This window comes from Equus quagga, chromosome 3, assembly GCF_021613505.1.
Source record: "Equus quagga isolate Etosha38 chromosome 3, UCLA_HA_Equagga_1.0, whole genome shotgun sequence".
Classification (NCBI taxonomy): domain Eukaryota; kingdom Metazoa; phylum Chordata; class Mammalia; order Perissodactyla; family Equidae; genus Equus; species Equus quagga.
This window is the reverse complement of record NC_060269.1, coordinates 69138280-69164164: the sequence shown is the minus strand read 5'-3', so window position 1 is coordinate 69164164 and position 25885 is coordinate 69138280. Positions and strand designations below refer to the sequence as shown.

The window sequence follows — 25885 nt, the reverse complement described above, 5'->3', positions numbered from 1 at the left end:
CCATGTGGGCCTCTTATAATGTGATCTTTCCATATGGGCTGTTTGGGCTTCCTCACAGCATGGTGACTGGGTTCAAAGCATGAGCATTCCAAGAGACTGAGAAAGCCAGGTGGAAGACGTTACCTTTTATACTTAGCCTTGATAGTCATGCAGTATCATTTCCACTGCATGCTATTTGTTGAGTAGCATCCTTGTGAATATGCCTGATGTTTGGAGGAGCCAGCATGGGAGATGGATAGATTTAAAGAAACAACTAATCTCTATAAAGCCATTACATACATTTTTATATTTTTGTACGAATTTAATTACTCTTTTTCCCCTTGATCTACCACTGTTTGTACCTTACAATAAACTTGGGCAGAACTATTTAGCATAGAAGTTAGCTGGTGGTTAGTTAATCCACTTCTTCCTCAGGCCAGTCATTTTTCCATTAGTATTACATCCTGAGGAGGCTTTAACCCAATTTCCCAATATATTTGATTATCAATATTAGTATTATCATAAGACTTGTTTACATGATATAGTTGAATCTTACCCAACAAGGTTAGTGTCACACCACATTGCAGCATGGTGATAGATATAACCTGACATATGAGTCAAAAAATACGGGCACATTACTAGAGTCCCACTTAGGCATGAATAATTAGTGCAGTTCATCATAATATTATATGACCAAAATGTCTCCCTGAGCTATGCCACTCAAGTTTGTAGGCTTCCGTTTGACATTGTCAGTTTCCAAAAGCAGGAGTAGTTTTGGTAACGTGGCTTCACCCCTTCAGGCATCTAGTATACTTGAGCCAACAGACACTATCATCTCTTGCTCTGAGCCTTTTTTTTAGGGACCGATGTAACATTGGATTTCCTTCATTGCATAACCATTTATCACTCCTTTATCCTCAGCTATCAGCTCCCGTTCTTGTTTCTCTCTATTCTAGCTGAACCTTTCCACCTTTGGAAGGGACGTTAGGTTTGGCCACTGTACTGGTTCTAGGTTGCTGACAGCAGTGCTATTCTAGAAGTGCTTCCCCTCAGTCCACTCCCATCGTATGAGGTACAGAACTAGTGGGCCAGCTCATCTACTTTAAGGAACCACCAAACCATTTTCCAGAGCTTTGCACCATTTTACATTCCTAGCAGCAATGTAGGAGGGTTCCAGTTTCTCCACATCCTTGCCAACACGTTTATTTTCCATGTTTTAAAATGATAGCCATTGTGAAGTGGTATTTCATTGTGGTTTTAGCTTTATGTCCTTGATGTCCAGTGATGTTGAACATCTTTTCATGTGTTTGTTATCCATTTGTGTATCTCCTTTGAAGTAGTCCTTTCGAATCCTCTCTCCATTATAATTAATCTGTCTTTTTGTGGTTGAGTTGTAAGAGTGTTTTTACATATTTTGGATACAGAACCCTTGTCTCATATATGATTTGCAAATATTTTCTTCCATTCTGTAGAGTATCTTCACTTTCTTGATAGTTACTTGATGCACAGAAGTTTTAAATTTGGGTAAAGTCCAATTTATCTATTTTTTTCTTTTGCTCCTTGTGCTTTTGGTGTCAAATCTTAAGAATCTGTTGCCAAATCTGAAGTCCTGAAGGTTTGCCTGTCTGTTTTCTTCTAACAGTTTTATAGCTTTAGCTCTTATATTTAGGTCATTGATCCATTTTGAATTACGTTTTGTATATGGCGTGAGGTAGGGGTCCAGCTTTATTCTTTTGCATGTGGTTATCGACTTGTGCCAGCACCATTTGTCGGAGAGACTGTATTTCTCCATAGAGTGGTGCTGGCACTCTTGTTACACTTCAGTTGGCCATAGATGTTTAGGTTTATTTCTGGACCTTCAGTTCTGTTCCGTTGGTCTATATGTCATCCTTGTGTAAGTATAACACTGTTCTGGTTACTCTTTCTTTGTAATTAGTTTTGAAATTGGAAAGTGTGAGTGTTCCAGATTTGTTTTTCTTTTTCAATATTGTTTTGGCTATTCATGGCTCCTGGGAGTTCCATTTGAATATGAGAGTAGGCATTTCCATTTCTGCAAAAAAGGCCATGGGACTTTTGACAGGGTCTGCCTTGAATTTGTAGATCACTTTTAAAGTATTGCCATCTTAATAATATTTAGTCTTGCAGCATGTGGACACATGATGTCTTTCCATTTATTTAGGTCTTCCTTAATTTCTTTTAGCAATGTTTTGTAGTTTTCACATACAAGTATTTCACCTCCTTGGTTAAATTTATTCTTAGGTATTTTATTCTTTTGGATGCTATTGAAAATGGAGTAGGTTTCTTAATTTTATTTTTGATTGTTAATTGCTCCTGTATAAAAACATAAGTCGGGGGCCAGCCCCGTGGTATAGTGGTTAAGTTTGGTGCACTCTGCTTTGGTGGCCCAGGTTCACGGGTTTGGATCCCAAGCACAGACCTGCACCACTAGTCAGTCATGCTGTGGCGGTGACGCACATATAAAGTGGATGAGGATTGGCAACAACAGGTTAGCTGAGGGCTAATCTTCCTCAGCAAAAAATAAATAAAAATAAAAACATAACTAGTTTTTGTGTGTCAGTCTTTAATCCTGAAACTGTTCTGAATTTATTAGCTTTAGTAAGTTTTTAAAAAATTCTTTGGGATTTTCTATATGTAGAATGATGTCATCTGCAAATAGAGATAGTTATACTTCTTCCTTTTCAGTTGGGATGCCTTTTACTTATTTTTCTTGCTTAGTTGCTGTGGCTGGAACTTCCAATACAATGTTAAATAGCAGCAGTGAAAACAGGCATTTTTGTCTTTTTCTTGATCTTAGGAGGATAAAGTCTTTCACCATTGAGTATGATGCTAGCTAGTGGGTTTTTCATAAACTCCCTTTATCATGTTAAGGAAGTTTCCTCCTGTTCCTAATTTGCTGAGTGTTTTTATAATGAAAGTGTTTTGGATTTTATAAAATGCTTTTCTGCATATTAATTTATAACAGTCTGTTTCATATTTTCAATAGTATACAAAAACTTTGTTCCTATGTGGTTCTAGTCTCTTCCTCTTTCTTTATGCTAAGTGTATGTTAGGGTTCTCCGAGAAACAGAAGCAGTAGGGGTGTGTGTGTGTGTGTGTTTGTATTCACTTACTTAGGAATTGTGTCATGTGACTTATGGAGGCTGGGAGTCCAGAGTCTGCAGAGTGGGCCAGCAGGCTGGAGACCCAGGGAAGAACTGATGTTGCACATCAAGTTTGAGATTTTCGTACTTGATATTCTTTAGGCTTCTTGAATGTCAGTTAATTTTTTCATCAAATTTGGGAATTTGGGGTCCACTGTTTCTTCAGATATTATTTTTGCTCCTCCCTCTCTCATTTCCTGCTGAGACTCTGATTGTACGTTGGTGTGCTGAATGGTGTCTCACAGTCTCAGAGGCTGCATTCATGTTTCTTCTTTGATTTTTCTTTCTTTTTCTCATGCCAGATGATCTCGATTGACCTGTCTCCTAGTTTGCTGATTATTTCTTCTGCCTGATTAAATCTGCTGTTAAACCCCTCTAATGAGTTTTTAATTTCAGTTATTGTACTTTGCAACTCCAAAATTTCTATTTGGTCCGTTCTTATAATTTCTGTATCTATTATTGACAGTCTTTATTTGGTGAAACACATTCTTATACTTCCCTAAGGTCTTTAGGTGTAGTTTCCTTTAGTTCTTTGAACAGTATTTAAAATAGCTGGTTTAGAGGCCACCCCGTGGCTGAGTGGTTAAGTTCATGCGCTCTGCTGCAGTGGCCCAGGGTTTCGCCAGTTCAGATCCTGGGCGCAGACATGGCATTGCTCGTCAGGCCACGCTGAGGCGGCGTCCCACATGCCACAACTAGAAGGACCCAAAACTAAAATACGTAACTATGTACTGGGGGGAATTGGGGAGAAGAAGGAAAAATAAAAACTAAAATCTTAAAAAAAAAAAAACATGTACATGGGGCTGGCTCTGTGGCTGAGTGGTTAAGTTCGCGCGCTCCGCTGCAGGCGGCCCAGTGTTTCGTTGGTTCGAATCCTGGGCACGGGCATGGCACTGCTCATCAAACCACGCTGAGGCGGCATCCCACATGCCACAACTAGAAGGACCCACAATGAAGAATATACAACTATGTACCAGGGGGCTTTGGGGAGAAAAAGGAAAAAATAAAATCTTTAAAAAAAAAAAAAGACATACAGATGACAAATAAACATATGAAAAGGTACCCAATAGAATATAACATAAGGTATTTACAAATTAGAATGAGACACTACTACACATCTATTAGAATGGCCAAAAGCCAAAAGGCCACCAACAGCAAATGCTGGTGAGAATGTGGAGCAACAGCAACTCTCATTCATCATTGTTTGAAGGAATGCAAAATGGTACAGCTACTTTGGAAGACAGTTTGGCAGTTTCTTAGAAAACTACACATACTCTTAGATACAATCCAGCTCACTATTTACCCAAATGAGTTGAAAACGTAAATCCACACAAAAACCCACGCAAAGATGTTTAAAGCAGTTTTATCCAAAATTGGGAAAACTTGCAAGCCACCAAGATGTTCTTCAGTGGGTGAATGGAACAATAAACTGTGGTGCATCCAGACAATGAAATATTCAGCAGTAAAAAGAAATGACATACGAAGCCCTGAAAAGACATTAAATGTATATTACTAAGTGAAAGAAGCTAATCTGAAAAGGCCAAATACTGTATGATTCCAACTATAGGACATTCTGGAAAAGGTAAAATTATGGAGATAGTAAGAAGATCAGTGGTTGCCAGAGGTTTGGGAGGGTGAGGAAGAGAAGGGTAAATAGATAGAGCACAGGGGATTTTTAGGGCTGTAAAACTTATGTATGATACTGTAATGGTGCATTTGTCAAAGCCTACAGAATGTACCAAAGAGTGAACCCTAATGTAAACTATGAGCCTTAGTTAATCATTATCAATATCTGCTCATCTCTTGTAACAAATGTACCACCCTAATGTCATATAGTAACGATGGAAAAACGACTGTATGTGTGTAGGCTGGTGGGGAGGGGCTAAAACAGAATCCTACTCTATCGCTTCAGTTTTTTTGTATACTTAAAACTGGTCGAGGGGCTGGCCTGGTGGCGCAGTGGTTAGGTTCGCACATTCCGCTTCAGCAGCCCAGGGTTCCCTGGTTCAGATCCTGGGTGCAGACATGGCACCGCTTGGCAAGCCATGCTGTGGCAGGCGTCCCACTTATAAAGTAGAGGAAGGTGGGCGTGGATGTTAGCTCAGGGCCAGTCTTCCTCAGCAAAAAGAGGAGGATTGGCAGCAGATGTTAGCTCAGGGCTAATCTTCCAAAAAAAAAAAGCCTAAGAAATAAAGTCTCTTAATTTAAAAACATACACGCAATGAGATATCACCTCATACGCACTAGGATGGCTAAAATAAAAAAGATGGATAATAAGGGTGTTGTTGAGGATGTGGAGAAATTGAAAACACTCCTACATTGCTGGTGGGATTGTAAAATGGTAGCGCTACTTTGGAAAACAGTTTCGCACTCTCTCAGCATGTTAAACGTAAAGATACCATATGACCCTGTAATTCTAGGTGTATAGCCTAGACAACTGAAAACATATGTCCACACAAAAACTTGTGCACAAATGTTCATAGCAGTATTATTCATAATAGCACAAAATGGAAGCAATCCAAATGTCCATGACCTGATGAGTGGACCACAAATTGTGATAAATCCTGTAATGGAATATTATTTGGCAACATAAAGGAATGAAGGGCTGATACGCAGTACAGCACGGAGGAGCTGTGGAAACGTTATGCTAAGTGAAATTATTTAGTCGCAAAAGACCACACATTATGTGATTCTGTTTGTCCAGAATAGGCCTTTCCAAAGAAACAAAGCACATTAGTGCGTTCTGGGTGGGGATGGGGAGTGACTGCTAATGGGCATGAGATTACCTTTGGGGATAAGGAATATGTTCTAAAACTAGTTAATGGTGATGGTTGCAACATTCTATAATGTAAAATCATTTGAATTTTATACCTTAAAAAGGTGACTTTTATAGTATAGCAAATTATAGCTTCATAAAGCTGTTAAAAAAAAAAGCAGTCTGGAACCTCCTAGCCTTTTAGGTACCCTTGGGGAATCAGCAAAATCAGCAAATGCTGCCAAGGGAAAAACAGATTCAAAAGCCTGCGTTCATTCCCTGGGTCCCCTTCTTCCTCTGATGCTGCCTGGATCTTCTGCCTTCACCGAGATCTTTTTTATTTTGTCCAGCTTTTCCAGTTTTCCTCAGGTGCAGGGTTTCTCAGAATTCATCACCTGAAGCCTCAAAGGCAAGTTTAATCTCATCCATGGCTTTATTTAATATCTGTATTTAAATTTGTATCTCTAGTCCAGCAGTTCTCAGATATTTTGGTCTAAGGAACTCTTTATATTCTGAAATATCATTGAGTTCTTGTTTATATGGGTATATATCTATCAACAATTACCATATTAGAAGTTAAAACAGAAAATTTTTAATGTTTCTTAATTTACTTAAAAATAATAAACTCAGTAGGTGTTAATGACATAAATAATATTTTTAATTAAAAATAATTACTTCCAAAATGTGTGAAGAAGTGAGAAGAGTGCCATTGTTTTACATTTTGGCAAGTGGGTTTAATGTTTGTGTTAGTAAAAGGTAAGTAAATATTCTATATTTAGGCTGCTACAATGTTGCACGTCATTTACTGTCTGGAAAGTTCTACTGTATGTTTGTGAAAGAATTAGAGTGAAAATGGTAAGTAATGTGGTAGTAGTATGAAAATAGCTTTGACCCTGTGGACTCCCCAAAATGTCTCGGGGACTCCCAGGTGGGGAAGGATGGGATCGTGAGCACACGTTGGGAGTCACAGCTGTAGTTCATTCCGTGTCTGAGCTGTCTGCTTGGTCTCTCAACTCGGATGTCTCATGGGCCGCTGAAACCTAAGGAGGTCTCCTCCCACTCACGTGTGAAAATCAGAACCGCGCTACTCTCTGGGCTCTTGCCGCCATTACCTCTCTTACGGTAAGTAACCACCAGATGTTGAGCTGGTCTCCTGCTTGGCCTGAGCTCTGAGAAGATTGAACTCAGCTCTGATTACTCCAGCCCTTTGCTGCTGCTGTGGCTGCGGCTGCGGCTGCGGCTGCGGCTGCGACTGTGACTGCATCGGGCCAGGCTGGTTTTGACTGGTGTTGACCTAGAGCTGGAAGGGAGAGGGCCAAGGTATTGCCTTTGGAATGGGAAGTCGCAGGCAGCTGTAGAATGTGTGGGAGTATGAATTCTTGCTGCTTCTCAGTCCCGCCCTTACTTCCCTGTTCACAGCAGAGTTGGAGGAGATTGGGGTGGAGAGTTATCTTGAGCAGCTGGTTGTCGTTTTGAGGAGTTTTCCAGGCTTCAGCCTGCCCTTTCTGCACCCACCCTTGCCAATAGCTTGCCTGGCCTCTTCTTCCTGTTTTTTTCCAACTTTTATTTCATTGACTAAAATACACATAACATAAAATCTACTGTCTTAACTGTGTCTGAGTGTCCAGTTCAGTGGCACTCAATACGTTCAGAATGTTGTGCACTTACCATGACCATTCATCTCCGTAACTCTGTGCATCTTGTAAAACTGAAACTCTATACCCATTCAACAGCAACTCCCCATTCTCCCCTCCCCTCAGCCCCTGGCCACCACCACCATTCTTTCTGTCTCTATTATTTTGACTAAGTACCTCACATAAGTGGATTTATACAATATTTGTCTTTGTGACTTATTTCACCTAGCATAATGTCTTCAAAGTTTATCTGTGTTGTGGTATATTAAAGAATTTCCTCCCTTTTTAAGGCTGAATAATATTCCATTGTATGTACATACCACATTTTGCTTATCCATTCATCTCTTGATGGACACTTGGGTTGCTTCTGTGTTTTAGCTGTTGTGAATAATGCTGCTGTGAACATGGGTGTACAAATATCTCCTTGAGACCCTACTTTCAGTTCTTTAGGGTATGTACCCAGAAGTGGAATTGCTCAATCATATGGTAAGTCTATTTTTAATTTTTTGAAGAACTGCCTCAAATTTCTCTACAGGGGCTGGCCCGGTGGTGCAGCAGTTAAGTGTTCATGTTCTGCTTTGGCGGTCCGGGGTTCACTGGTTCCGATTCCAGGTGCAGACGTGGCACTGCTTGGCAAGCCATGCTGTGGCAGATGTCCCACATATAAAGTAGAGGAAGATGGGCACGGATGTTAGCTCAGGGCCAGTCTTCCTGAGCAAAAAGAGGAGGATTGGTGGCATATGTTAGCTCAGGGCTAATCTTCCTCAAAAAGTAAAAAAAAATAAAATTGAGGGGCTGGCCCCCTGGCCGAGTGGTTAAGTTTGTGCGCTCCACTTCGGCGGCCCAGGGTTTTGCCAGTTTGGATCCTGGGCGTGGACATGGCACCACTCGTCAGACCACGTTGAGGCGGCATCCCACATGCCACAACTAGAAAGACCCACAACTAAAATATCCAACTATGTACCAGGAGGCTTTGGGCAGAAAGAAAAAATAAAATCTTCAAAAATAAAAACAAAACTAGCCAAATTATCTAACAAATGTGAGAGTAAAATAAAGATATTAAAAAAAAATTTGTTTTCCTACAGAGGCTCTACCATTTTACATTCCCAACAGTTTACAAGGGTTCCAACTTCTCCACGTCCTTGCTGACACTTGTTTTCTGTTGTTTGTTTTATATTAACCATCCTAATGGGTGTGAGGTAGCATCTCCTTGTAGTTTTGATTTGTATTTCCCTAATGATTCTCCTGTAAATGCTGTCAGGTTTTGCTTCTTACATTTTGAAGCAAAACGTCATTAACTGTGTAAATGTTTATAATTGTTACTTCTTGCTGTATTGAACCTTTTATTAATGTATAATGTCCTTCTTTGTCTCTTGTAACCTTTTTTGATTTAAAGTCTAATTTGTTTGATGTTAACATAGCCACCCTGCTCTCTTTTCATTACTATTTGCGTGGCATATCTTTGTCCATTCTTTCACTTTCAACCTATTTATGTCTTTGGATGTAAAGTGAGTCTCTTGTAGACAGCATATCGTTGGATCGAGTGTTTTTATCTACTCTGACAATCTCTATCTTTTGATTGCAGAGTTTAATCCATTTAAATTTAAAGCAATTACTGATAAGGAAGGACTTCTGTCATTTTGCTATTTGTTTTTATATGCCTTACAGCTTTTTTGTTCCTCATTTGCTGCAATACTGTCTTCTTTTGTGTTTAGTTGATTTTTTAGAGTGGAATGGTTAAATTCTTTCCTCATTTCCTTTTATGTATGTTCAATAGCTGTTTTCTTTGTGGTTACCTTGGAGATTACATTTAACATCCTAAACTTATAGCACTCTAATTTGAATTTATAGCAGTTTAACTTCAATAACATACAAACACTGCTCCTTTACAGGTCCCTCCCCCCCTTCAGTTGTTGTCATGAAATTACATCTCTATACATTACGTGCCCCAAAACATACACTAATAATTCTTTTTTTTTTTAAGATTTTATTTTTTTCCTTTTTCTCCCCAAAGCCCCCCAGTACATAGTTGTATATTCTTCGTTGTGGGTCCTTCTAGTTGTGGCATGAGGGACGCTGCCTCAGCATGGTTTGATGAGCAGTGCCATGTCCGCACCCAGGATTCGAACCAGCGAAGCACTGGGCCGCCTGCAGCAGAGTGCGTGAACTTAACCAACTCGGCCACAGGGCCAGCCCCTTATTCTTTTAAATTCATTTGTCTCTTCAATTATGTAAAAAACAAGATTTGGATTTACAAACCAAAGTTAGAGTAATGCTGTGTTTTAGACTAATAATTGTTTTTTTCTTTAAACCTGCTAGTCTCTTAAATCATATAGAAAACAATAAGTATAGTTACACACCATTGTTACAATAATACTAGCTTTTATAATTACCCATGTATTTACCTTTTTTGAGATCTTTATTTGTCCACATAGTTTCACGTTGCTGTCTAGTGTTCTTAATTCCATCCTACAGGACTCCGTCGAGTATTTCCTGCATAGGCTATCTGTTGGTAACAAACTCCCTCAGGTTTTGTTTATCTGAGAATGTCTTAATTTATTCCTCACTTTTGAAGAAAAGTGTCCTCCAAATTTCTGATGAGCAGTCTGCTGATAATCTTGTTAAGGATACCTTGTAGGTGATGATTTCCTTCTATCTTGGCTGCTTTCAAGATTCTCTGTGTTTTGAAAATTTGATTATAATCTGTCTCAGTGCGGATCTCTTTGAATTCATCTTACGTGGAGTTCGTTGAGCTTCTTGAATGTTTATATTCATGTCTTTCATCAAATTTGGAAAGTTTTCAGCCATTGTTTCTTCAAATATTCTCTGCTCCTTTCTTTCTTCTCCTTCTGGGATTCCCACACTGTACATGTTGGTCCACTGGATGGTGTCCCACAGGTCTCTTAGTTCTTCCCTGTTCTTCAGTGTTTTTTCTTTCTGTTCCTCAGACTCAATAATTCCATTGTCTGATCTTCAAGTTTGCTGATTCTTCTCCCTGCTCAAATCTGCTTCTGAACCCATCTAGTGAATTTTTTATTTTAGCTGTTGTACTTTTCAACTCCAGAATTTCTTTTTTTGGTTATGTTGTAGGTTTTCTCTTTGTTGATATTTCCATTTTTCAATACATTGCTTTCTTTATTTTCTCCATATCTTTCTTTAGTTCCTTAAACATCTTTAGATGGTTGAAGTCTTTGGTTAGTAGATCTGCCATTGGGTCTCTTTCAGTAACAGTTTCTGTTGATTTAATTTTTTCCTTTGGGTCATACTTTCCTATTTCTTTGTATGTGTTGTGACTTTTTGTTGAAAACTGGACATTTGGATCTAATAATGTGTTAACTTTGTATCAGATTTTCCCCCATCCCCAGAGTTTGCTGGGGTTTTTTTACACTTTTTTGGGGGGTGGAGGGGGGAGATTACCCCTGATTTAACATCCATCCTCCTCTTTTTTTGCTGAGGAAGGCTGGCCCTGAGCTAACGTCCATGCCCGTCTTCCTCTACTTTGTATGTGGGACGCCTGCCACAGCATGGCTTGATAAGCAGTGAGTAGGTTCACACCTGTGATCCAAACCAGCGAACCCTGGGCCACTGAAGCAGAGCACGCAAACTTGACCACTGTGCCACCGGGCCGGCCCTGAGTTTGCTGTTTTTTGTTTTTGTGTGTGGTTTCGTTTTGTGTTGGTGGTTGTGGGCTGTGTCCATGCTGGGCTCAGCCTGCAGTGTGAACTGAAGGTTTTCTCGGGCCTCTTCTGAGCCTTTCCTGGGCGTGTGTGGTCACTTTCTAACTTTCCCCATACGTGCAGTTGTGTTTGAACGTCCTAGTCTTTAGTGTCTGATTCCTGAAAGAGGAAAAAAGTGGTAGGGGGTGGCACTGGCCTATTAAATCCCCTGGAAGTCACTTCAGACAAAGAAGGAGTTGCAACAACAATGACCACCAGTCTTTTTGTCTGCACTTCTGTGGTCAGAAGCAGAAGTGAGCAATCAGAGCACAGATCCCCATATTTGCAGGACAGGGTCCTGCAGTGAGGCTGAGGGTGGCGGATGGGTAACTGCTGTTGTGCCAAGAGCTGAAATTAACTGCAATTTACTGTCCAAGTCTCTCCATGGAAGTTGCAAGCCTTCAAAAAGACTCCAGAATTCCAAAATAGTTCCATTATTTTGTAATCATCAGACTCTGGCAGCGCAGTTGTTACCTAGGTGGGGAGGCAGATTCCAGGCAGAGCAGGTGCTCCCTATCCCACCATTTTCCCAGAATTCTGTCTGGCTGCTTCTCGACCTGGTAAAATTTCTCAGACCTCAGGCCTCCTCTCCCTGCTGTCTGTGCTCACTCCTTCTCTTGGAAGCTTCAGAAATTTACTGCTCACCTGTGAAGGCTCCCCTCTCTCTGGAAAACAGTTTATCAAGGCTTCCTTGCATCAGCTGATCTTTGATGGTCCCATATATATGTGTGATTTTTATATTATCTTTATTTTTCTGGTGTTACCATGGGAATGAAGGTTTTCTCTGTCTTTTGGCATTCTGAACTGGAAGTGATCTTCTAATATCCATTCTTAATCTTCTTCAGTCTATTTTGGGGATTCTTGGCCAGAGTAATCCTTTAAACGTGAGACTGATCGTATAGGTTGGTCTCCAGTCGTTACTTACCCCTTGTCCAGGCACACTCTGGGCCTTTGCTCATGTTCTTCCTGGAATTCTTTACACTTCATTGCTGACTGAATTGTCTGCTAATTCTTTCATCATGTCTTTTCCTGAGATATAATATTCACTTCTCCCTCCAGAGAACCAGTGTCATACTTCTCTGTCCATGTAGGTTTTCCTTATATTTTTATTATGTTATTTGTAATGTATTCAGAGCATTTGCTTTACATGTCGATCTCCTCAGTTCTAATCTTAGTTCCATGAATATTTGGAAGGTAACAAAATAATTTTTTAGTTTTCTTAGACTAGCACAATGGCTCATATCGAGTGGGCATTAAGTCTTTGTTTATGAATGAATGGAACTACACATAAAAAAACATCTCAAACTTCCAGCAGATATTTATTTTCTACTTGACCCTTGCCACTGTGCTCAGTGCTGGGGATAGCAAGCCGAATAGAGCCCAGTCCTGCTTTCAAGGTCCTTGTTAGTTTGTTGTTTCACGTGTTTACCCTCGTACTGACGTGGCTTAATAACATACATTTAGCACTTGGGTTTCAGGATTGTGATTTATCTCATATCCTGACCCCTACCTAGAGGGGTCATGATTTATGAAATGAGGGCAATAGACTAGATGACCTGGAGAAGTTACCACTGTTGAGTGTTAGTAGGTATTTAAGCTCCTTGATAACAGGGATCACGTCTTTCACTTCTACTGGAAGCTTACGTAGGGCTAAGTTTAGTGTCCCTCACTCAGTGGTTGGTTAACGAATTTTAAAGTAAGAGATGATGTTAGTGACACTTCAGACGAATTTGGTTCTACTTTTTACTCCATTGATCTCATGTCCCTTCTCTCTGCTTCAGAATATCTGTATTTCTTTGATCTAGCTCGTTCTCAATTTTTATGTATAGCTTTAAAAAAATTATATGTATATATTTACTTTATCCCTCTTAACAACCCAGAGAAGAAGATAAGGCATCATTTACCCCCATTTTTCAACTGAGGAAACTGAATCTTCAAGATCATAGCTGAGGGGCGGCAGAGTCAGTCAGACCTTGTCCCCAGGTCTCTGCCCTCAGATCTAGTGTACGTCCTCATTTGTGAGATGGGAGTTTCTTCCGGATTGAAATGCCTGTGTTAGTCACGCTTTAACACAGTGTATCAGTTAGGGATCTCTGGGAAGGCGCAGAAATATGCTAACTTTGGCAAAAGGAGAATTAATTGGGTAGATCATGAAGAGTCTCAGAGGATTGGTGAGAAAGTTGAGTGCCAAACTGGGAAAGGGGCAGGAGCCAGGGAAGTTCCTGCAGTTCCAGAAGCAGGGACCTGAAGAGGCACCATCACAGAGGGACCAAAATCCAAGTGTTTTTCATTCTCTGCTAAGATTCAGAGTGAGAGGAGCTTTCTGTTGGTACAGCTGAGTCATGTCATTCCTGTGTCCTGTGGTTGGTGCAGGGGTTCTCAGCTGAGGGCAGTTTTGTCCTCCTAGTGGGCAGCCTGGAGATATTTTTGGTTATAACTGGGGAAGATGGCTGCTGGCATCTAGTGGGTAGAGGCTAAGAATGCTGCTAAGCATCTTATAGTGTCAGCCTCCAATAGCAAAGAATTAACTAGCTCCACATGTCAGTAGTGCTGAGGTTGAGAAACCCTGGACTAGGGGGAGGCACCTCAATTACTAGTTCCACCAACCCACACGTCTTTGGACAGCTGATCTTCAACACGGGAGCCAAGAACATGCAATGAGAAAGGAGGGTCTCTTCAGTAAATGGTGTCAGAAAAACTGGACAGCCACATGCGAAAGAATGAAAGTAGACCATTATCTTACACCATGCACAAAAGTTAACTCAAAATGGATTAAAGACTTGAATGTAGGACCTGAAACCGTGAAAATTCTAGAAGAAAACATAGGCAGTATGCTCTTTGACATCAGTCTTAGCAGCATATTTTCAAGTACCATGTCTGATCAGGCAAGGAAACAACAGAAAAACAAATGGGACTACATCAAACTAAAAAGCTTCTGCACAGCAAAGGAAACCATCTACAAAATGAAAAAACAACCTAACAATTGGAAGAAGATATTTGCAAACCATATATTTCATAAGGGGTTAATATCCAAAATATACAAAGAACTCATAAATCTCAACAACAAAAAAACTAACAACCCAATTTAAAATGGGCAAAAGATCTGAAGAGACATTTCTCCAAAGAAGATATACAGATGGCCAACAGGCACATGAAAGGATATTTAACATCATTAACTATGAGGGAAATGCAAATCAAAACTACAATGAGATATCACTTCACTCCCATCAGAATGGCTACAATTAACAAGACAGGAAACAACAAATGTTGGAGAGGGTGTGGAGAGAAGGGAACTCTCATACACTGCTGGTGGGAATGCAAACTGGTGCAGCCACTATGGAAAACAGTATGCAGATTCCTCAGAAAATTAAGAATAGAACTACCATACGATCCAGCTATTCCACTGCTGGGTATTTATCCAAAGAACTTGAAAACACGAGTGTGTAACAATGCACGCACCCCTAGGTTCATTGCAGCATTATTCACAATAGCCAAGACTTGGAACCAGACTAGGTGCCCATCAAGGGACAAATGGATAAAGAAGATGTGGTATATATACACAATGGAATACTACTCAGCCATTAGAAATGATGAAATCCAGCCATTTGTGACAACATGGATGGACCTTGAGGGTATTATGCTGAGTGAAATAAGCCAGAGAGAGAAAGTCAAATACCGTAGATCTCACTCATAAGTAGAAGATAAAAACAACAAACAATCACAGAGAGACGGAGATTGGGTTGGTGGTTACCAGAAGGGAAGCAGGAGGGAGGCGGGCGAAAGGGGTATTTAGGCACATGTGTGTGGTGATGGATGGTAATTAGTCTTTGGGTGGTGAACGTGATGTAGTTTACACAGGAATTGAAATATAATGGTGTACACCTGAAATTTATGTTATAAGCCAGTGTTATGGCAATTAAAAAAAAATTAGATAGCAACAACAATGAAAAATTGGTCCCACCAAACTGTATCCTATTGGAGGCAAGAGGACACTAAAATGCTCTTACCAAAAAAGGTGGAATAGATGCTAGACAGCCAAAATCAGCACAAAAGTAAAAAAGAACTGCAAACTGGGGCAATAATTTCAATTTTGGAATGTGAAGATGAATTACATGTCTGTAAATATAGTACTTGAGGTGTCTCAGAAAAAGGGGACATTTATAAAATATTTGCAATTCTGACTTAAACTCCAGAAAGATTCTAGATGATTATTTACAGTATTTTAAAAAAGAGTTCTTTGAAATGAAACTTAAGTTTTCATGTAGAGTAACTACTGTAAAGAATATATAGTATGTGCATGTTTAATTCATTGATAATTGAGGTTTTTGAGAGGAATTGTGAACAAAACCTAGAGTGAACCCCGCTCAGTTAGAATCAAACTGTCACTTACTAAATGTGGATTAAACCAAGTGCTTTTTTTTTTTTTTTTAAAGATTTTATTTTTTCCTTTTTTCTCCCCAAAGCCCCCCGGTACATAGTTGTGTATTCTTCGTTGTGGGTTCTTCTAGTTGTGGCATGTGGGACGCTGCCTCAGCGTGGTCTGATGAGCAGTGCCATGTCCGCGCCCAGGATTCGAACTAACGAAACACTGGGCCGCCTGCAGCAGAGCACGAACTTAACCACTCGGCCACGGGGCCAGCCCCTAAACCAAGTGCTTTTAAGGGAACTTCTAGTTTAAAATGAAACAGCTTATTCTCTTGAACTATTGAAGTTGAACACAACTAGAACATAATTATGTTGTCCAAATGGGGAACAAATTATTCTTCAACCTGATTCAAGTGATGTTAAATTTGATTTGGATCCGTGGACAATTTACCGTGACTGTTCGCTAATTATTTAGTTACAGTAGGAATGTTTCACACTGTACCCGATTGTAGGATAATATTTAGTAAAGGACCCTTTCACTTGTTACCAAGTTTGGATGTTGCTGTACGTGAGACTGTGAGGATGGTGGGTCTATGGGGTGTGCGGTCATGTTAGAATTTCTCTAACAGTTCACCGTGTTCTTTGCCTAAACAGTAATTAGTGTTAATCCGAGTAGAAGGAAGATTGATTCAACCCATAATTTTCATAACATTCCTCTTAACTTTGTTCACACCATTTCAGTATAAGCCTTATGTAGGTGACTCATAACATGCTTATTTTGCTTTCATATTTTATAGCACATTTGCTGTACCAGGCCTGTTTTACCAGCCTGAGGAAGTCTAGAAATGACTAGAAAGTTTCCCCCTTGTCCTTCCCACACAGTGGCTCTGGGTTTATTGTCTCGTCAGAGGGATCTACTGCCATGTGTCCAGGTTAAGCGTTGAGTGAGCTGCTCGCTGCCTGTGGTCGTTAGCCCCAGGGCCCCACTGTTTACCTCAGTAGGGTGTCGTTTCAGGTAAACCACTGTCTCCCAGAGAAGATTGTGGTGTACCGTGATGGAGTATCTGATGGCCAACTAAAGACAGTTGCCAACTATGAGATTCCTCAGCTACAGAAGTGTTTTGAAGCTTTTGAGAATTATCAGCCCAAGATGGTGGTATTTGTAGTTCAGAAGAAAATCAGCACCAATCTATACCTGGCTGCCACTGAGCACTTTGTGACTCCCTCCCCTGGGACTGTTGTAGATCATACGATAACAAGCTGTGAGTGGTAAGTGGGCAAAACATGATATTTCATCAAGAATAGGTTGGAGAAGTTATCTGTTCCCTCGGTATTAGAATGGGGAGGTTATCTGGAGAGATGTGTAATGGAATCCTCAGAGATTTTACTGTTAAAAAAAATAAAGCTTTAAAAAACTATTTAAAAAACAAACCAACAATAAGTTGGTATTAAATATAGAATATTGAACATACATTCTTTTCGTAAGATTGCGCATGCTTAACCTTCTGCATACAGATAGGGTAATTTCTATTACCATTCTTAAATAGCTTATTGAGTCAGGAGACCTGAGTTCTAATCCTGGTTTGATCCCTGTGTGTGCTTGAGACAGTCATTTGACCTCTCGGAGCATTAGATGATCTTCAAGATCTTTTCCAGCTCTCTTTGGCCAGAGCTGACCATACCATTACTTTGTACTGTTTCCTTGCTAGGGTGGACTTCTACCTTCTTGCCCATCACGTACGGCAGGGTTGTGGCATTCCTACCCATTATGTCTGTGTTCTCAACACTGCAAACCTGAGCCCTGATCATATGCAGAGGTGAGCTGACCTGTAACTGACTCTTTCTCGTAAATAATTCTAGCCAGCTAGCTAAGCTGGAGTCACTGCCCGCTCCCAGGAGTAGTTACCCTTGAGTTTCGTCCTGTCTTTCAAAACGATAGAATCTTTGTGAGGAGTGATCGGTAACCCTTGATGTACATTAAAATTCCTGGAAAAGCTTTAGGAAAATCCCTGACCCCCAGGTTTCGCCCCCAGGCCTTCTGAGGCGTTTGTATTTTTAAAGACTGTTCCTGATGATTACGATGTACCACCAGATTGGAGAGCAACACCCCTGAGCTCAGATTATATGAATACTTTGCTGGAGTACTAAACTTTCTGCAGTCTTTTCTTGAGGGAAAAAAGGTACTCCTTGTTCTTTTCCTTGTTTTAGTGTAAAAACAGGGACACCTAAAGAGAGGGAATTTACCCATATCCTCGACAAATAGTGGAAATAGAAACAATTTCACTTAAAAACAAAGATTGCAAAAAGTTGCATCATGTATTCCACAGTCTCCCAGCTTGCTGGGAAGTATGCTGTGTGTCACACTCCTGTGAAGTCCCTAATCATGCCCAGGTTGAAGGAGGAGAGTAATAAGATTGTATTTTCTTCTTGGCCTACAGGTTGACTTTCAAACTATGCCACATGTACTGGAATTGGCCTGGTACCATCAGAGTTCCAGCTCCTTGCAAGTATGCCCACAAGCTCGCTTTCCTGTCGGGACAAATACTGCATCATGAACCAGCCATCCAGCTGTGTGAGAACCTCTTCTTCCTGTGACGGGACAGCCAGGATGTAGGCTAGTTAGAGGAAGCAGACTTCTGGACGCAGCCGTGACTCATGCGGGGTCAGCAGAGACTGACGGAGTTTTGTGTTGGTGTTTTCCCTTTTGCCAACCCAGTAGAATAAGATTTCTGTTTTTTTCTCTTTAATACATAGCACCAAGAAGCGAGTTCCATTCTAAGTGTGAGCTGGAAATTGCCTTGTTGTTGCCTTTGTAGAGCAAATGGGGGTAGTATTGCCACTGCGTAGGTGGGAGTGGGTGAATACAGGAGAACCTTTAAGAGCCTCCAAGCCAACAGGAGCTGTAGAAACCTGCCAAAGCAGCAATTACACCTCTAAACGTTGCTTACTAAGCAGTTCCCATTTCTGGCACCAGAGGTGATAATGAATGAAGTCATGCAAGTTTCTTAAAGTAGAGTCACTTTACTTGGGCAACTGGGAAAGGTAATAAAAAGGCCTGTGAGGCAAAGTTTTTAAGATATTGCTGTTGCTGGCAAGTGTGAAAGTCATATAGTAAAACCAGCTGGTGGCATAATCAGGCCCCTCCTGCCCTGATCTCTGGGGACTGAGTTTCTGACACTGGTGACTTGAGCTGGCTTTGAAAGGGTGTTTAGCTATTGCTTGGCCTCCTGAGAGAGGTTGGATGCAATTTTTTCTGTATATTCCAGTTGCTTTACAGTATACCATGTTGATTTCTTCCAACACACCCCACCCCTGCAAACATGCAGGCACATTCACATACACACCCCTTTGCTCTTTGTTACTGAGCTTTAGTAAGTTTCAGTTTCTACATTAAGAATCACAACATGTGAAATCCAACAGCTAGGAAGGTTCATGAATGGGTGTTTTTCTTGAACTGTTCTCCCAGGTGTGTGGCTTTCTTGTCTGTTGATATATATATGTTTGTAAATTGAATCATTCATTTCCCTTGCTCAATAACCTCTTCCCGGCTGTTGGCTCATTTTGTTAGGAATTTTTCTGAATCCAGGTTAAGATTTCCAGAAGTCAGCTTTGGAAAATCTGACACCTCTTCCAAAGTCCAGACATTTCAGTTTAGAAAGTTGTCACCACGCCGGTAGGTTTCAGTGTTTTGGGGAAGCGCTGTTTTTTTGCGTTTATTTTTCCCCATTTTAAAATCTTCTTCCAGTCCCTTCAGAGTTAATTCAGTCTTGTTTTGCCTTAACTGGGTTTCAAAAGCCAGTTTTATTTAACCTTTTCAAATTTGTATGTATTTATTTATTTTTTGGTGTGACGGCAGGGAGGGGACGAAGCAGAAATTCCCATTTTATGTGACAGTGTGTGAGAAGAGAAACTTTAGCTTAAAACTCCTTAGAAGACAGCGCCCAGCAGAGGTTGAGGAGCTCTGAGGCTGCTGGTCCTCAGTGTGCACTTCTGGTTTCGTCTGGAGTGCGGGACACAGGGTAAGGCTCAGACCTGGGATTTAAAAACCACTGAATCAACCAGATTGGATCACTGGCCCCTGGCTTAACAGATCAGTTTTCTGATTCTCTTTGGGAGTATTTTGAACTTCTCTTTTGAAGTTGGATTTCCTAATAGTCGTTTTCTCTTATATAATCAGAAAAGACAAATACTTGAATATAATACAAAAATTTCTTCGCTGTTTATTCCTAGTTTTCTTGCCTTGTTTTTTGGTCTTAATGTGAAATGATTGGGTCACAGGGTGGGAAATAAAAACAATCTGTATAAATGTGTAGTTGTGTTTGAGATAGTTCGTTGATATGTTGATATGGTTCTTCTCCTTCACAGAGCCGCAACGCTTGTTAGAATTACTGATTTCTTACTTGGCATGCAAGACGCAGCTCCACTATTAGTAGCTGGGTAATTTCACTGTAACCTGGGTAGTGAGATTTCTTGGAAAAGACACTAACAGTCTTACTTCTGGGACAAATGAGGCCTGTGTGCGCGCACGTGCATATGTGTTTTGTCTCATTTTTAAAAATTTCTTTTCCCATCCAACAATTTCTATTATCCTGTGTGAGAGCCATCTCCCAAGGGTGGCCTTCCCCTTTTTCTAATGCTTGCCCTTCTTTGCATATACTTCATGGTGTGTCTATAACCCTTAAAAATATGTTCCCAAATTATCCTGGCATCTTGCATCACCACTAGATCCCTTTCCATTTATTTAGAAACTCCATTCCTAAATGATGCAGTGTGTCTTGAACTCACTCTAGAAAGAACCCAATTTCTATACAGTGTTACAGGGTCGTTTTCACTTGGGTGGCATTTTGTTGAGTGGTGTGAAAAAGGAATCAGTTTTATAACTGACTAGTGCTTTATAGCAAAAATGTTAAAATTTGTGCCTGAAATTTCTCATTGATACGAGATTATTGAATACCTACGTTCTCTTTGTTGCTCTCTACCTAGCTTTATCTGAGTTTCTTAGGAACTTTTTCTGTCTGGACTTATTTTCTTTCTTTAAAAAATGAGGAAAATCAAGAAAATGAGAAAGCAACCATAGCCTGGGAGAAAATTTTTGCAAAAGATATATCTGATAAAAGACTGTTACCCAAAATACACAACTCTAAAAACACAACAATAAGAAAACAAAGAACCTGATTAAAAATTGGGGAAAGGACCTGAATAGACTTCTCACCAAAGAAGATATACACATGGCAAATAAGCATATTAAAAGATGCTCAAAGGGCCGACCCAGTGGCCAAGTGGTTAAGCTCATGCGCTTTGCTTTGGCGGCCCAGGGTTTTGCCAGTTCAGATCCTGGGCACAGACACGGCCACTCATTAGGCCATGCTGAGGCGGCGGCCCACATGCCACAACTGGAAGGACCCACAACTAAAACGTACAACTATGTTGTGGGGGTATTTGGGGAGAAAAAGCAGAGAAAAAAAAAAAGATGCTCAACATCATATGTCATTAAAGAATTAAAAATTGAAACAAGATACCGCTACACACCTATTAAAATGGCCCAGATCCAAAACACTGACACCACCAAATGCTGGTGAGGATGTGGAGCAACAGGAGCTCCCGTTCATTGCTGGTGGGGATGCAGAATGCTACAGCCACTTTGGAAAACAATGTGGCAGTTTCTTACAAAACTAAACATATTCTTACCACAATCGCACTCCTTGGTATGTGCCCTAATGAGTTGAAAACATGTCCGTACAAAACCTGCATACGGATGTTTATAGAAGCGCTATCTGTAATTACCAAAACTTGGAAGCAACCATGATGTCCTTCAGTAGGTGAATTGATAAACTGTGGTGCACCCAGACAATGCAGTATTATTCAGTGCTAAAAAGAAATGAGCCATCAAGCTGTGAAAAGACCTGGGGGAAACTTAAATGCATGTTAGTAAGTGAAAGAAGTCAATCTGAAAAGGCTACATACTGTATGATTCAAACTATAAGACATTCTGGAAAAGGCGAAACTGTGACAGTAAAGGGATCAGGGGTTAGGGGGAGGGAGGGATGAAGAGGCAGAGCGCAGAGAATTTTTAGGGCAAGGAAGCTGTTCTGTATGATATTGTGGTGGATAGATGTCATATATTTTTCCAAACCCATCGAATGTGGAACACTAAGCATGTGAGCTGTGGACTTTGGGTGATCATGATGTGACAGTGGAGGTTCATCAGTTGTAACACGTACCATCCTGGTGGAGGATTTTGATAGTGGAGGAGGCTGTGTGTGTATATGGAAAATCTCTACCTTTTGCTCTTTTTTTTTTTTTTTTTTTGAGGAAGATTAGCCCTGAGCTAACTGCTGCCAATCCTCCTCTCTTCGCTGAGGAAGACTGGCCCTGAGCTAACATCCATGCCCATCTTCCTCTACTTTATTTGTGGGATGCCTACCATAGCATGGTGTGCCAAGTGGTGCCACGTCTGCACCCGGGATCCAAACCAGCTTGTGCACTTAACTGCTGTGCCACTGGGCTGGCCCCCTACCTTTTGCTCACTGTTGCTGTGAACCTACAACTGCTCTAAAAAGTAAAATGTTTTTTCCTTTTTTTTAATGAGTAAACTAGGGAGACTTCTGGCAACATGGCAGACTGAGGTGACCATACTGACAAACGTTGGCCACAATAGAAAAAATTTTTTGTTAAATAGCTGAATTTGGGAGAAATGGATATGAGGGAAGGAGGGGAGGGAGGGAAGAAGGAAGGAAGGAAAATATCAAGGTACAAGGAAGAAAGGGAAGCCAGAGTGGTAATAGTTGATGCCAGCATAGCTCCCAGGGTTATGGCCAAAATGCAGGGGCAAGAGCACTTGAGTTTTTCTCCAGGTAAGGATAGAAGAAGTGACCTCAGCCTCTATGAGGCACAGGATTGCTGGAGAGAAGCCTCCTGGATGAAGAGAGCTGGGCCTGGAAGGGGAATAGAGAGTCCCTGCCAACCATCCTGGGGTAGCATCAAGGAAACTTAGGGGTAAAAAGGCATTCACAAGCATCCCCACGCCTGGGCCACGTACAGGTGTATGTAGTCTGAATCTAAATTACTAGCATGTGGAAGGACCACAAGCTGAAAAATTACCATGAAGGCTGGCTCAGACTGCTGAGAGCCCTGAGCCCTGCAGAAACAAATGCAAAGTCAATTGGATTGCAGCACAGAGAAGTATAAATGGGAGCTGTGGGGGAGAAGAAAGAGGAGACAATGAGAAGGTCCAACACCTGTCTAATAGGAGTTCTTGCAGGTTAAAATAGAATGAGTGACACAGTGTGGAAGATACAAAGACAGAATTTTCCAGAATTAGAGTCAAATACGAATCTTCCACCTGAAGAAACTCATTGAGAATAAAGCAAAGCACATCCACTCCTAGATGTACTGTAGTGAAACTACAGAACACCAGACGGAGAAGAGCAGCCAGTGGTGAAAGAGATGCTGACAGGCAATCAAACTAGCAGTGGACTTCTCATCAACCACAACAGATGCTGAAGACAAAAGGAATAATAAATTGAAAATGCAGTGTCAATTTGGAATTCTGTTCTCAGCTAAACATTCATTTACATTAATGACTTTTCTACTGAAGATCAGAGCAGAAATTAATGAAAAAGAATAGCACAGTAGAGAAAATCAATGAAACCAAAAGTTGGTTCTTTGAAAAGATTAACAAAATGGGCAAACCTTTAGTTAGATTGGGCAAGGAAAAAAAATACTCAAATTACCAAAATCAGGAATGAAAGAGGGGACTACTGACCTTACAGAAATAAAAAGAATTCTAGGGGAAACACTAAGAATAATTGTATGCCAAAAAATTAAGTATCTTAGATGAAATGGACAAATTCCTACAGATAACTTGCGCTGAACCAAGTGTTCTTTTTCCCAGTTGTCTTCCTTGTCTGCGGACCCAGAGGATAACAGAAACACCTGACGCTTCTCAAGGTGGACTAGCTCTGGGCTGACTGAGTGTGGGGTGCTGGTCCTCTGACATGATGTTGGGTAAACTAGAACCTTTACATTCTGGAACTCTGATCCTCTTAAATTCATTAAACCGTGCCAAAGCATGGAAAACTCATTTTTCCCTTGAAATTGTCATAGAAACCTGATCATTGGTTTCTCTCAGTCTTTCTCAAGCTGGTCCAATAGCTGGGGAGTGGAAAGGGGATCTTTGCCTCACCCTGCTGATCAAGTTGCCTACTTTGTTAACGCAAACCACAGAGGGGCTTTGATTTTCTGAGTCTGGGTCCCACCCCTTTACACGCTCAGGGCTGGGGTCTTGTTTCTCTGGCTTCTTTCCTGAGGCTGTTCCACTCAGTTCAGCTACAGGAAATCTGTCTGCAGATCTTTTGGCAGAAGGAAAATAGCAGTCACAAAAATGTCAGATTTTTGAGCTTAGTTTCCTAAATATTGCCCAACATCAAACTTTTAGTGAGCTAGTCTATTCATTCATCCAACAAACATTTATTGAGACTCTGTTATGTGTAAGATGTTCTATGGAGGATGGAGGTATATACAGAAATCTTTGGTAATCAAGATCGATTAAGGTCTAATAAGGAAGTTAGAGATAGACATGAAATAATTTTAAGGGGAAAATGCATGTGCCATAAACCATATAAAATGTTTTAATTCTGTGGATCGTGACCTAATAAAGGGTCGTGAAATCAATTTAGTGGGTTTGTTACTACTTTTTAAAAAATTGAGGGACCGGCCCAGTGGTGCAGCAGTTAAGTTTGCACATTCCCCTTCTCGGCAGCCCGGGGTTCACTGGTTCAGATCCCAGGTGCGGACATGGCACTGCTTGGCAAAAGCCATGCTGTGGTAGGCGTCCCACATATAAACTAGAGGAAGATGGGCACGGATGTTAGCTCAGGGCCAGTCTTCCTCAAAAGAGGAGGATTGGCAGCAGTTAGCTCAGGGCTAATCTTCCTCAAAAAAAAAAAATTGAAATAGAATATAAATATCAGTACATTGCATATACTAAGGAAATCTTGTTAAGCTGTTTGCTGTATTATTTTTACTCGAGTTGCAGGGTAAAATATCTTTAATGTGGGTTACAGTCAGAGTTTGCAAGGGTAGATCAAGTATGCTTCAGAAGAATCGAGAACCTTTCTGAAGGGAGGTGGAAATAGGGTAATACGAGGGAAAAAGGGCATATTAGCTAGAGAGAAAGATAGAATTGGGGCCCCCAAGCTGGCACGAGGCATGAAAGACTGAGTAGTACTCAGCGACATGGTAGAACTTAGTCAGGTATACCTAAAGAATTCTGTGTTGGGAGTGGATATGGACACTTAAGAGTTTTTGAGCTGTGTTAATAATTAATTGTATTCCCCTAATGGATTACTGATAGCTTATCAGCTTTGGTGGACTTTGGCAGCTCTACCCTTGGTCTGGTTGCAAACAAGTGAGAAGGCTGTGGTAGGCCCTGTGGTGGGGTGTCTTGTCCGGCCTCGCCTCCTATCTCTGACAGGTGCCTTGAGAAGCCATGGGCTTGCTTTTGGACCTCGGTTTTAAGACTAGATTAACACCTCTGTAACATGTAATTATGGGCTTCATAATTTTCAGAGCTCTATGTGTTAGAAGCACGCTTGTTTTACTTCATCTCTGAGTGAGTTTTTCTTTCCTTTTCCAGAATTGCAAGGAAAGGAAGGAGTGGTAGAAACTGGGCCTTTTCTGACAGCCCACTGGAGATGGGAGTTAAGAGTCCCAAGTGGATGACATAATGTCTGAAAAATACTCCGAGTTTAACCATGACAGACAAACATAAAGGGTTCTTACAAAGATGAAGGGGCTCTGAGGGAAGTTCCGCAAGAGATACTATTACTGCAAAGTCACTTGGAAAATGAAAGGACTGTCAGCCCACCCCTTCTCTAACTGGAGCTCTGTAATTGCAGGGTGAGGACGGGGCCCAGCTACTCTCTTCAAGAGTGGCATAAACAATCTGGCCTTCTCTGGCTTTGCATCAGTGCTGTCTTTTTCCCTCTCTACCCAGTCCTTCGGAACAAGCTGCCATTGAGCCCCCGATCCTTCCTGCCACCTGCTCCAGGATTGTCTGCTTTCCTTTCACCATTAGCGTTGCCATCATGGGCGTTCCTCTCCCCAGGACTCGCAGAGTGAGATGAAGTCCTCTTTATCTGTGCCAATTCACAGAGCCACAGTGCCAGCTGGGCACCAGTCACTGAGCTAGAACAGGGACTTGCTGGCATAGTTCTGCTCGAAGGCCCTTCCTTTGGGTCCCCTAGACTCGCTGGCAGCTGGCTTAGCTGTAAG

General features: G+C 41.0%; 1 protein-coding gene across 1 annotated transcript in view; it reads left to right on the top strand.

Annotated features, from left to right (window-relative positions):
- Positions 1 to 19866, top strand: part of PIWIL2 (piwi like RNA-mediated gene silencing 2) — a 72050-nt gene extending 52184 nt beyond the window's left edge. The window contains exons 21-23 of the mRNA XM_046656859.1: positions 16626 to 16879; positions 17320 to 17427; positions 18049 to 19866. Coding sequence (XP_046512815.1) covers positions 16626 to 16879; positions 17320 to 17427; positions 18049 to 18205 — 519 coding nt within the window. The 3' untranslated portion in view covers positions 18206 to 19866. The remainder of the gene's footprint in view (positions 1 to 16625; positions 16880 to 17319; positions 17428 to 18048) is intronic.
- The last annotated feature ends 6019 nt before the right edge of the window (positions 19867 to 25885 follow it).